The sequence below is a fragment of the Solanum verrucosum genome, unplaced genomic scaffold (genome assembly GCF_900185275.1).
Source record: "Solanum verrucosum unplaced genomic scaffold, falcon-dt-bn FXZP01000252.1, whole genome shotgun sequence".
Classification (NCBI taxonomy): Eukaryota; Viridiplantae; Streptophyta; class Magnoliopsida; order Solanales; family Solanaceae; genus Solanum; species Solanum verrucosum.
In genome coordinates, this window is record NW_026019988.1 from 4,450,259 (window position 1) to 4,463,435 (window position 13,177).

Consider the following 13,177-nt stretch of genomic DNA (forward strand, 5'->3'; position numbering starts at 1 on the left):
TCTATCGTTTTCCTAAACTCATACACATAAACTGTTGTCATACTGTGGTTACCTTTGAATAACATCCTATTTTTAGCATTAACGACCACCTCACCGATTGAAATTGCAATATGACGATATCCTTTCGATAATAAGGAAATTGATTACATGAACTTTAGTAACAAAAAAATAGTAATGATTTTGAAGGGCCCAACCGGGTTCGAACCGGTGACCTCTTGATCTGCAGTCAAATGCTCTACCACTGAGCTATGGACCCTTGGTGATCAGATCAGTAAGAGTTATATAATTCATATTATTTTCTAATGGTTCTTATTGGAACAAACAAAGGTAGAAGTATCTAAGCCCCAAAATGAAGAGTTAGCTCACTTAATGGAGCTTAGTAAGAAACTTTGGCTTCAACTCTCGTTATCTTAATCAATTATATAGCATAAATTCACGTTGAGGCCTTGTAAATGAGCACCATTTCCTAAATCCCAATAAAATCATAGATCAACAAAAACATGTTCTGAACTACGTCACTGTATATAGGGTGTCACCTTCTTATTTGAGTGAGAAAAAAACAATCGGACACTAATAATGTTCAATCAACGCATGAGTCTAGTGGTGCTTGTAACTTTTCTTATTTCGACTTGAATTGAAAATATTAGACCAAAAATCTCGAAAGAAAAACAATGTGTCTAACCTTTATCAGGATGCATTATTGACTGTTTTTTTCCCACATTAGACAAAAACAAATTCAAAATTTTAAGTTGGTAAATTTCGAATTCCAGGACACTTGTGTGGTAGAGCTGCCCTTGGTATGTGTGACATCCATTTGGGGACAGAAAATTCATGTTAGCAAAATTAAAAAGTTTGCTTTACACAAGAAACACATTAATTAAACTACATATTTTGTCCTTTAAATGGGCTGGTCTTTAATTTTCTCTTCAGTAATCAAACTTGTGCATAGTAAAACATAAGTTCTTTAATAACTGAAGTGTCATACCCAGACATTACATGGGATATTATGATACGAAAGTAAAAGCTCATACCCCACAAAAAAGATTATTTATTACAAGAAACATAATTTAAAACCAACACAAAGTAGGAACAAAAGTGCAAATGACCCAATTCCTCTTGATTGGCATTAGTCGAGCTTAAACTGAAAAACATGGTTCGTGAAGATTCATACAACAATTCAACTTTTTTTGATGATTGAACCATAATTGTAATTTGTACACCTGTTAAACAATACTTCAGTATGCTCCTTGTTCATTATTCTTTGTCTACAACAATTACAAGTACACCTCAATCTCAAGCCAATAGAATTCTCACTGTCCATGTTACTCAATTTCCTCAACTTTCATTCATCTGAATTAATCCAATTTCTATTCCCAAAAACTTTTGTATGGGAGACAAGATTTTCACCCTCTTAGGAATAGAGACTTTAGAAAACCTCCATGGTCTGAAATTCTGTCATGCGGCTATTGACACGTGTATAAACACATAATAACAACAAATACGCCTCAGTCTGAAACAAGTTGGAGTTGGATATATGAATCCTTCCCCGCATAAACTCAACTCATGTCATCATGATACCAAATAAAATAGAAGTGAATTAGGTTAAATGTATATAAATAAAAGTAATGGTAACAATATTAGAAGTCCTATAACAAGACAAACATATTCCCAACTAGTAAATGTCATCAATGTGGATCTTGTTCCTCAAATTTGCCTTATCTAGAGCAAAATCTGAATATATGTACAAAGACATACTTCAATAAAGAAAAAAATGAGACTACCTTTCGAGTTTTAACTATCTTTCTTCTACTTTATTACTAACAACTTATCTCTCACCACACGAACTCATGCCATATGTAGTAACATAAGGTTCAGCAAGTTCGCTCGTAAAACTCCGAGCATTTCTTGCTTCAAGCCTACTTGTTACTGATTCTCCAACCAAGCATACAAGATGGGCATGCACAATGCTATTTCCTAGGCAAAGTAGTTTATGTTTATAGGTTTCTCCCATTAGCACTACAATCCAGTTTAGTACTTGAGCCACGACTGAAAAGACATCTCGTGCAAAAAAGCAACATAACCAAGGGAATGACGAGAAGTAGCTAAACATACAGTGTGTGTATGTGTCTATGAGCGAGTATATTTTGTACCTCAATCCAGGCAGTTTTTATTTTCTAATTGGGGGGGGGGGGGGGGGGGAGGGTGGAAAAGGAAGCAACTTAAGTGCATGGTAAAGAAATAATGATGCTTCAAAGTGACAAGATGTTACTGGACTTCATGAGTAACAATGAGAATGTATCAAAGACTATTGAAGTTCTCTGAATAGATGAGACTTAAAAGATCAATGTAAAGAAAACAATGATGCTCAATGTAACAAGATAGCTCCTTGATTTCATGAGTAACAATATAACATGGATTAAAAAGTATTGAAGTTCTCTGAGAAGAAGAGACTTTAAAGAGTAAGGTGATCGGGAACGACAAGCCAGTAGTATAACTAACCAAGTTCTACTTCCCCAAAACTATAATCACTTAACATAAACAAGACACTCACGCACTCAACATTCAATTCCACCAGCTCGGCTTCTGAAAACATCAAGCCCCATCTCTGTAGGATCAGTTGCTTGCAGCTCTACCTGGAATCCATCAAGCTCTCTCTTGAACCTGTCTTTGGAGCTTGCATAAATCATCTTGCTTCTCACCCTTGCCGTGTCAGGTGACCTTCAACAAAAGACAAAACAAAAGGTCATGATAACCAAGAGTATAAACCGACAAGATGAAAGTTTATATCACTAAATTTGAGTAAAACATACCAAGCAATAAAGAATATTCTGCTCTTCTGGCAGTTTTCTTCTGTCATGAAATCAAAGTCATAGACAGCATATCGACACTCATCAGCAGGGAGGCCTGCAGCGAAATCCTCATAGCTTTCAGTTGGTTCACCAAGCTTTTCCACAACAACCTGCTTTTGCTTCTCTTCAATCTTATAGATGATGAAACGATAGGTTCTTTTTGCCTTCAACTCTAAAAACTTCAGCTTGCAATCATCATGCACAGCCATCCCAGATGCTGCGTTAGCCTACAATTTTTGACACATTGAACAGAAATACAGGGGAATAATAATGGGATAATTACCCTATCTAGATCAACAAGTTTGTCTTACACCTATAAAATCATTAGGTTAAAATTATCCAATCAGTCCAATCACACTTCCAGATACTCCGCCTCCCCTAAAGAACAAAGAATCAACAAATAGAAGAACAAAGGAACCAAAGCCTGCAGTATTTCAGATCTTCAAGTCCTATTCATTACTTCTAGAATTTGTCTTTCCCACTTAAAATATCTCCACCAAATGACTGTGAAGAAACAAATTACAAGAGAAAGATAATAATTGCATTTCCAACCTAACAATAATTAGGTTGGTCATTCTTCAATTCTTCTGCCACAGAAGAGGGATGGGGAAGAACAGTGGCATCAACCTGTGAGACCTTACTACCATCTAAATTAAATTAAATTAATAAAAAGCTCCAAATGTATCTTCCAAGGTACAAGTGTTCCAGCACTAGAAACTTTGTATAATCAAGGCCAGCGTCATTCTATAAATTTCAAGTCAACTTAAAACTGATTTTGGGTGTTCGAACCTCAATGGAATTCTAAGAATAGAATGAAGCACTGGTAGAACTTAGTAGGCATTTGGACATGCATAATTTGCAAAATAATGTTTGTTTTACAAATTGTCAATTATTTCAACTTCAACTTGAAAAATAGAATCTGACGTTCAATAACTGGTTTAGGAGTATTTCAAGTGAAATAATGATTTCATTCCAGCTACAACTTCAAAAAAAATTGTATAATCAAGGCCAGCATCATTCCATAAATTTCAAGTCAACTTAAAACTGATTTTGGGTGTTCGAACCTCAATGAAATTCTAAGAATAGAATACGCACTGGTAGAACTTAGTAGGCATTTGGACATGCATAATTTGCAAAATAATGTTTGTTTTACAATTTGTCTATTATTTTAACTTCAACTTGAAATATAGAATCTGACTTTCAATAACTAGTTTAGGAGTGTTTCAAGTGAAATAATGATTTCATTCCAGCTACAACTTCAAAAAAAATTCCAACTTCAACTTCAAATATTCATTTTTCAGCATCAAACAAATATGCAACAGAGCCTTATTTCCCAATCTGAGCAGGAAATTTTATCCAATAAAACATACATTTTAACTCACCACACTCTATTCTGAAATCTGAGATTAACCCTGGACTTTTTCATAATCAAGCAAGTAAGACTAGAAGTTCTACCAAAGAAAATATCTAGATGACCAAAACATAAAAGGGAAACACATAGAAGACTCTGCATGCAAGACAGGCCTGTAGCAAAGAACTCACAATCCAAACCGTAATCTTACCAAAAGAATCAACAACAACAACTAACCCTGTGTAATCATAGAACTATTTTTCAACATAATGTTTGGTTATACATTGAATTGAGTTTTTGAAAAAATTTCAAGTTAAAGAGTTTCTCAAAAACATTTTTTTTAAGTGAAATAAAAAAATCTTTTCCAAGCAAAAAATTCCAACTTTTTCCAAACTAATGCATGTTCGAACACAACTTCAATTCCCAAATACACTTTTCCAACTTAAACCCCAAACACTATTTTTACATTTAATCAAACACATCACAGTTTTAATGTCCAAACACTACTAAACACCACTGAAACAAAGATCTAAATATTGATTTAAAAAAAAAGGAGCTCTTCATAGCTCAAAACCAATAGATCCCACAAAGCAAAATTAAAAATATAGTCACACTCATCAATCTAACCAATAAACTGAAATCAGATCCATAAAACACAAAAGAAATCAGTAACCTAACTGAAGATTTTCATCAAAATTACAGAAAATCATGCCTATTGTACATATACTTCATAGATCGAAGTAATGCTAAATTAAAATCTTTAATATATAAACTTTTCGTATATAATCAAGTTTATATATACCAAAAAAAAGAGAGAGTAAAATCGACTAACCATGATTGAAGGAGAGAGAACAGATTGGAAGAAGATGAGAAAAAATGGAGAAAATTTAGGGCTCCGATAAAATTGGTATTTGGGGGAAAATGAGACCAGATACGAAGAAGAGGGGTCCTTGTTTTTTCTCTCTTTTTTCTTTTTATCTTTTTTTTTTTCCTTTTTTCGGAGAGGTCGATTATCATTTAGATTTTGTATCTATTTTGGAAAATTTTATAAAAATAGTGTTGGCGTTACACATTCGAAAGGTTGAAACAATAGAAAAGTTATGGTATTTTTCACAATTTTTTGTCTAGCGAAACAATATTTGAATAATATTTTTATTTTATTTATCGTGTAATTGATATGGACAAATTTCACATACGTTACTTAATTGTTATAAATTTTGTTGGAGGGAGAATTTTTTAGTTCAAGTTATTCATATTTTTATTATGTTTAAAGATTTTTATGATTTAAATCACGAAGAATTACTTATCTTAGTTAGTATTAACAAAAAAATTATCATAGTTTTATCTTTTTCTTTTTTCACAATTCTAGTTTATATATATATATATATATATATATATATATATATAACCTCTTAAATTTGTGATGATATGCTTAATTTGATTCTTTTTTTTTTTTCAATCTTTATCCCATCTTTCAAATGTAAAAAGAGTGGTGGGATAGTAGACTTTTGTATTTTTAATTAACGTTTTGGTTACAATTTCACATATCAAATATTTTTAACAGAAATTAACTAATTTATTGAATAACTTTTTTTGATAGAAATTTATATCAGTGTTAATTCAGTGTGATATGTTACCCAATGTGTTATGCATGGTGACATTGATTATTTTTTTTTAATTTCTTTTTACCTCTCCTCCAAAAGCTTTAATCTTTTATTTTTCAGTGACTTAAACTCGTAACCTTAATGTTGAAATTAAGGAAAACTTACCATCTGAATAAATTTCTCTTATTTTGACATTGATATTATAATGTTTGTTGTTCAAGATGAATAATGTCTATTGCATAAAATCAATCACAAATATTCAATACCCCTGACTTAAAATTGACTACGATGATAAGGAATTACCTACTTGTTGCTAAGTAAAAGCTATCAAATGTAGAATTGTCGAGGAGAATTGATGCAAACATGAAAATTTATTATGCTCTATTACAATATGAGACTTGAGTTTCACATTGATATTAATGTACGCTATTAACAAGAGTTGTGGTGGACTGTGAAGGGGTAAGTACTCTTTAATTTTTAATCAAGATGTCTTGAGTTTAAGTCTCTTTCGGTACGGAATCGCCTTTGTTATGACACCTTTGTTAGGAAGCGCTTTACCCCCTAATGTGAGACTTTGCAACGCGAATCCGAATTTAGTCGGGTTCCATGTGGGTACCGGACATCTGGTAGAAAACAATTTTTTTTGGGAAAAGGGTCTGATAACTTTGCTATTTAGAGTTGATATAACCCTCGTTATGAAAGTGACTCATATATACCACTACTGTTATATAAATGACTCACATATACCCTTTTTCCTCTAACGGAAGTGGAAAAAATAATTTAAATTTAATTTTTAATTTTTTTTTTTTGAAAAAAATATAACCCACATGGGGTATATTTGATCCTCCTCACACATATTTATTTTTTTGACTTTTTTGTTTCAACGACTAATTTAAATTTATTATTTTGATGGTCAAATTTATTTATCTTTCACTAATTTTCTTGTAAAATTTATTACAGAAGTCCCATTTTTTAATTTTATTTTTACAAATACAAAAACTAAATTATAATAGTCAATATTGCCGAAAAAAGTTAGTTTAAATTTTTTCTTTACACTAAAGAATGAAAGAAAAAAAAATAAGAAACTCGAATAATGATAATCAAAGAAGCCAACAAATAATTTTTGTATGAAAAAGATTAAAATATACCTTGAACTTTGTTAGAAGGATCATATATATACCCCTACATAATTTTTTTTGAAAATTTAAATAAAAAAATAAATCTAAAACTAATTTTTTCACTTCCGTTAGAAGAAAAGTATATGTGAGTTCCTTTTGTAACAGTAAGGATATATGTGAGTCATTTATATAACGATAAATGGTACATGTGAACCACTTTCATAACGAAACGTATATCAATTTTAAATGACAAACTTAAGAGATATATCGACCTTTTTTCTAAAAAAATAATTTATTTATATAAAAAAAGAACAGATTTGGAGGAACAAATGGTCCACTTCCCCAAATAATACAAATACCAATACAAAGCAAAAGTCGCACCAATACACGCTTGGGCTTGGGTAGATTTTTTCTACCATCTCACATTTTTTCTTCCCCTTCAGCCCAATGTCGCCGGCGACTTTCTGACCTGCTCGATAACCTCCGTCTCTCTCTCCGTTCGGTGCGTTTTTGTTGAATTTTCGAATTTCATTTTTTTTTCTATACAATCAAAGGCTGATTCATGTGCATTTTGTGTGTTTACAGAAACAGATTTCTAGGGTTTTGGATTGTTGATTCAAATTTTTGTTATCGGAACAAGACGATGGCAGCTCCACCAGCTAGGGCTCGAGCAGATTATGATTATCTCATCAAGCTTCTCCTCATTGGCGATAGCGGTTAGTTTGCTTTTTTGTTTCGTTTTTGATTTGTTCCTTTTCTTATCACAAGTTAATCGAATCCATTTTCAGAAAAATAAGATTTTAGAAAAGAAGAAAAACACAATGGAGCTTAGGAATTGGGGAAAAATTGGATCTTTACGTGAAATTGGTGAGATTTGGTTAAGATGTTAGGATGGGCTTCGGGTAATATGTGGTACAGCACATTTCTTCCCTTATGTCCAAGCCTTGGTGGGCGGAGTTGCCCCGTACTTGTGTTGGTGGAAGGTAGCAAGTACCCTTGATGGTTGGTTTAAGATGTTATTTGACATGTCACAGTAGAAAGGAATATGTTTAATCGACTTTGATATCTATACTAATGAAAATGGAAGAGAATATTAAAGTTATGGTTGATTTGATGGACCAAACATTATATATAAGTTCAAAGCTTTTAGTTGTTTAATCTAATTTGAAAATTTGAAAGTTGTATGGAAAAATGGAGTTGTGTCACATATTTTAAAATTAAAATAGCACTATGTGCCATAGTGCTGCTCCAATTCAACATTTTTTTCTGATCAAGTGCTAGTCCAATTTGACATTCCTTATGGTTATCCTATGTTCCATTGCATTTTTAAGTTAAGCTCATGCTAAATAGTTCTAGTCTTTGCTTGTGATTGAGGGATGGTGTACTGACAAATGCATTTTCAGCAATCTCAGTTCATATGTCTCCATTTTCCTTGTGAAGCCTCTTAACCTCAAGTGTCCAGAGATGTGTACTGATTAGTTCATCATTCTTAGCTTACTTTTTCTTCTTTCTATGGTTAATTTTGTTGTGTTCTCAAAGAAAATTGAATATGGGTTGGGATGGCGTTCTGTGAATGTCAGTTCAAAAAGTATTTTTGGTATTTTCTAACTTTTGAAATTAAAATTTCAAAACTGTGTCTCATCTCAAGGATGACACGACTTATTATTTCTGAAAATTTATTGGAGGAGGAGGAACATGGAAGATATTTCAAATTTAGAAGTCTTAGTGAAACAACAAGGGTGCTGCATCTAATTCTGAGTTGACCACCAGCTTCCTTACCTTTCTCCTTTACCTTTTTGTTTTTCTGGGAAAAAATTTGGCGGGGATATGAGAATCAGTCAGATTTATTGTGATATTACATCTATAAATTTACACTCCCCACCTCAGTATCTTTGGACGTTTGTTCTTTCACCATACTTCATGGATCACTTTGATAATATGATAAATGGATGTCTCACATCCATGTTTGGTAAGCTTGACCATCTTCTACCAAAATGCTTGATTTGTTCATTCATTCAACTAAGTGCATACTGCATGGAACACCCTTTTCACTCCAGCCCTCATATATGGACAATATAAGAGATAAAAAGGTACTTACAGGATTCTTCCTAGGCCGAACTTGGTCAAATACCACAACCTCTCCCTCTTTATTCCTCATCTTTAACTGAATCTAGAACATACAAATGAATGGTTGAACTTTTAGAGAGTTGCTGAAGCATAAACGTTCCTACTTCAAATAGTTGTGAAATTAATTGAAAGTACAATTTCAGTATGTTGTTACTATTTTCAGAAAGTGACTAGAGTACTATTAGTTACAGGTTGAACTTTAGGTACTTATCATTGTTAGGCAAGAGCTTCCATGAACAGGCTTCTAGAAAGGATTTCTAGTTAAGATGCAAAATTTGAATATGAAGGTTAAGGCCACAACCTTTTAAAAAAAAACTGATTTTAGTAGTAATACAGTTGAAAACCTGAAGTATATTAACGAGAGGAGCGAGGATGGTTATTTTGTCCGTATTATAGAAGGAAATTGGGTATAAATATGGTCAAACCCTCATTCTAAGTACATGAGACTCATTGTTGAATTGGTAGGAAAATGTGACAGTTTCACTTCATTTCTAGACTCTTAAGTAGGTTGCTTATTTATTTATCACCAAAGAATAGAGGATATTTTCCATGTATAACATCTATTACCAGTTCCTTACGGCTTACACTTAATGATGGTTATATTTATAGGTGTGGGAAAGAGTTGTTTGCTTCTGAGATTCTCAGACGGTTCCTTCACAACAAGTTTCATCACAACTATTGGGTTTGTATCCTTGACTGTCTCTCTCTTCTGGAGCTACTACTTAGATTGTGTTTCAGACACCGAAGTACATCTTTTCGAATTACTGCAATACTATTTCAGCAGTTAGTTCTTTTTCCTTTGGCAAGACTATTGTTTTAGTCAAATGATGCAGAAATTTGAGGTGTAACTCTGATAATTGAAGAAGTTTTCAAGAAACTGTGAAAAAGTTATACGCCAATGATCTTTGAATATTAGCAGGAAAAGATTGTGCTGGAAAAAAAGTAGAAAAAATGTGCTCTCTTGTGCAGGATGCTAGATGAACTGTCTAGTTTGGGATCGTCATTCTTGAAAAATCTAGTAAATTTATACCTCATTGCACTGATTACTGCCTCCTCTCAACCTTTTTCCCGGCTTTTATTTTCCTCCTTCTCCTTCATATTTACCGGATTGCTCTGCTTTTACAGAATTGATTTTAAGATAAGAACAATTGAACTTGATGGCAAGCGGATTAAGTTACAAATTTGGGATACAGCTGGTCAGGAGCGTTTCCGCACTATCACAACAGGTATATCCAAACCCAGTGAGTCAAGTGTTGTTGGATTGAAATTTTTTCCTGTCCTAGCCTTTTGCAAGGGTGAAAAGAAACAAAGATAACTAGTTCTGGATCTGCAGATGTCCTAGGATGTTAGCTCCTTGCAACGGTGAAATGAAACAAAGACTTTTTTTGTTGTGTAACTTGTGTTCTAAATAAAAAGAGTTTGGAGCGGCTACATGTAATGGCCACATTGATTTGAAGCTTGTCAATGGTTAATGGTTCCTTTTATCAGGGGGATTGAATAACTTGTATATGCACATACTTCTATTTTTCAAAATGTACTTTACCATATAATTAGGAAGTTTCTCGACGATGGGGATTTAATTGATGCCCTTGGGCTACATAGGCCTGCACCTGTGCAAGCTACTCTCAGCACTTAGAAGTCTTTGGAATAAAATTTCTAGGGGATTGAATTAAAAGATCTTTTCAAATGTGAAATTTTCTTTCATTTTCCATTTCTCTCAATCAAGTTTGAATTTGGTTGTTCGCAGCGTATTATCGAGGAGCAATGGGGATTCTGCTGGTGTATGATGTCACGGATGAGTCTTCTTTCAATAGTAAATGCTCTCACTAGCTTGCTTCAATGCTCTTTTTTTTTGTAACTTTGATTCTTTTCTCATTCATTTTTTTGCTACCTGCTTATATATGTAGTTCTATCCTTCAGCGTGATTTTTGGCTTTTCTTTTGCTGAGAGATGTGATAATTTTGTTTCCCATTTCGAGCTTTAGCTGGTTTTATGGTCTTAAGTTGCAGTTGCATGACCACCTTTTAAAAATTGCTGTTTGATAACCAGATTCAGCATTTGCGAGAGCAGATTTAATATAATTGTTTAATGTTTAACTGAACCATTCAGACATCAGGAACTGGATTCGCAACATAGAGCAGCATGCTTCTGATAATGTCAACAAGATTTTGGTCGGGAACAAGGCTGATATGGATGAAAGCAAAAGGGTAGGTTATTATATTTATCAAATTTTTTTTTTGATGACAAGGGAAACCTGTAGCCGCTACCCTTTGGGTGCGCACGGGGTAAAACCCCCGCTCCTATGCAATAGTTCGCAAACCACATAGGAGAGGTAACCCGCACTAGGCAAGCCCGGTGCGACGAGCTCGACCCAGAAGGCAAACCCCTTGCTTTCGCTGGCAAGGGGTTTCAAACTTGAGACCTCCAACATTGGAATTTCTTGTCCTCACTTCTTTGATGAATTACTTCTTTTCTGACTCACAAGAGTTTCCATTAGATGTTATTGATATTATTATTCCTTTTTCCTATCTAGGCTGTGCCAACTTCCAAAGGTCAAGCTCTTGCTGATGAATATGGCATTAAGTTCTTTGAAACAGTAAGTCCAATTCTTTCTGATGTAGAAATTGAAAGTTTTTTCGGATGGAGTAAAGTTCGGGTCACTGATAAATGACAATATCTACTGCAGAGTGCAAAGACAAACCTGAATGTGGAAGAAGTTTTCTTTTCAATTGGTAAGGATATCAAGCAAAGGCTTTCAGAATCTGATTCCAAGACTGAGGTACACAGATATTTCCTCTACTTTTCATTATTCTTTTGTTTCAATGAACTGGAGTTATTAGGACGTGTCTAATCTTGATCACTTCGTCTTGTATATGAATAATGTTCTCTCTGTTCGTGCAGCCTCAGACAATCAGGATCAACCAATCCGATCAGGCAGGAACTGCCGGTCAAGGTGCCCAGAAGTCGTCTTGCTGTGGTTCGTGAACCGAGTTGGCTACTGTTTTCTTGATTGCACTTGGATGTACAAATTGGTGGAGATGAAAAACTGATCCTTGTGAACTTCATTACCATTTATCTGCCATTGTATGGCAAGTTTGGTGTGTCAAAGGCTTTTTCTACTTTATATTTGGAATCTATTTGTCATATACAGCTTAATAGCCTTTGTTTGGTTATTGTTCTTTGTTATCTATGTCCTCTTAGGATTTCATCTCCTTTTTCTTTTAAACATGAACCTGTTAGCTTTTGCTTTGATGTAGAAGGTGAAAGAAAAATATAATGCATGAATTCTAGACTAATAATAGCTACGCTTTAGTCCCGAACAAGTTGGTTTTGCCTAGGTGAATTGTTACTCATACTTTATTTAAGCTCAACTCATATTATCATCGCACCTAGTGTGTGATCATGGCAGCTAGCATTAGCTTGTGACCTTGCTCACATTGCTAGTTTCAAACCTAGATAAAAAGAGGAGAGTTGCAATAAGTTGACAACCATTAGTGTAAAACTTGTCGATTCATAATAAATTGGGACCAATACGTTGCTGTCTAAGATGATTGGGTCTTTTTACTCTTAATTAGAGGTTTCAACTTTTAGTTTTGAGAACGAAAAGATTCTATTAAAGAACATATCTTACTTTAATAGACCTTGTACAATATAACTTGAATTAATTGATCCCCAAAGTGGCACAAAACACCGGATAGAAAAATTAAAATCAAAAGTAATAATAAAAATTAAATTGAAAATAATAAAATAGGAAAAAACAAATTGAAAGAGATCTATTTTAAAAAAAATTATAATAATAAAAATAAGTAAAGAAATAAAGTGTGATGTGCCTTTGACAAGTATTGGTTTCCAGATCACTCTGTGGCTTAACACGCACAGGAAAAGACCATTTACATGGGGCAGTTTATTTTGAAAAAGATGGACATTGTATAAAAAGAAAAATTAAATTGTTTTTGACTAAGCAAAATAAATTTATAATAATATATAATAAAAAATAATAGTCAAACCATAATAAATAAACACCAACACATTACATAAGGCTTCGGTCCCTACCTTTTAACTTAGTGGAAGTAAAAAATTATTCGTATCGAGTATTTATATTCTTAATGAGTTAGAGTCTATAAAAAA

The 13,177-nt window shown here is 33.4% G+C and overlaps 3 protein-coding genes and 1 non-coding gene across 5 annotated transcripts in view; 2 read left to right on the forward strand and 2 right to left on the reverse strand.

The window, feature by feature from the left end:
* The window catches only part of LOC125818561 (histone H4), a 400,968-nt gene that overhangs the window by 16,824 nt on the left and 370,967 nt on the right, over positions 1 to 13,177 (forward strand). The gene's annotated exons all lie outside the window — the stretch shown is intronic.
* On the reverse strand, positions 185 to 256 carry TRNAC-GCA (transfer RNA cysteine (anticodon GCA)). Its single transcript has one exon. It is a non-coding gene; the product is annotated as a tRNA-Cys (tRNA).
* On the reverse strand, positions 2,372 to 5,170 carry LOC125818559 (actin-depolymerizing factor 2). Its single transcript, XM_049498049.1, has 3 exons — positions 5,033 to 5,170; positions 2,811 to 3,076; positions 2,372 to 2,718 (listed from the first exon to the last, which is right to left on the reverse strand). The coding sequence occupies exons 1-3, from the start codon at positions 5,033 to 5,035 to the stop codon at positions 2,556 to 2,558; spliced, it is 432 nt and encodes a 143-aa protein (XP_049354006.1). The 5' UTR covers positions 5,036 to 5,170; the 3' UTR covers positions 2,372 to 2,555.
* On the forward strand, positions 7,254 to 12,266 carry LOC125818555 (ras-related protein RABE1c-like). 2 transcript variants are annotated; one of them, XM_049498046.1, is made up of 9 exons: positions 7,254 to 7,424; positions 7,508 to 7,638; positions 9,659 to 9,731; positions 10,175 to 10,275; positions 10,797 to 10,862; positions 11,159 to 11,256; positions 11,583 to 11,645; positions 11,736 to 11,828; positions 11,951 to 12,266. In XM_049498046.1, the coding sequence occupies exons 2-9, from the start codon at positions 7,566 to 7,568 to the stop codon at positions 12,032 to 12,034; spliced, it is 651 nt and encodes a 216-aa protein (XP_049354003.1). In that variant the 5' UTR covers positions 7,254 to 7,424; positions 7,508 to 7,565; the 3' UTR covers positions 12,035 to 12,266. The 2 variants fall into 2 exon arrangements, with proteins under 2 accessions (XP_049354003.1, XP_049354002.1); XM_049498045.1 differs by having other exon boundaries at positions 7,280 to 7,424; positions 7,514 to 7,638.

Excerpts from the sequence above, each read along its gene's own strand:
- LOC125818559 (XM_049498049.1), bottom strand. Across the intron at positions 2,719-2,810 it reads AGAATATTCTTTATTGCTTG|GTCACCTGACACGGCAAGGG; the intron begins GTATGTTTTACT and ends CTTTTGTTGAAG.
- LOC125818555 (XM_049498046.1), top strand. The coding sequence starts at position 7,566 with ATGGCAGCTCCACCAGCTAGGGCTCGAGCAGATTATGATTATCTCATC. Across the intron at positions 7,639-9,658 it reads TCTCCTCATTGGCGATAGCG|GTGTGGGAAAGAGTTGTTTG; the intron begins GTTAGTTTGCTT and ends TTATATTTATAG. Across the intron at positions 9,732-10,174 it reads AGTTTCATCACAACTATTGG|AATTGATTTTAAGATAAGAA; the intron begins GTTTGTATCCTT and ends CTGCTTTTACAG.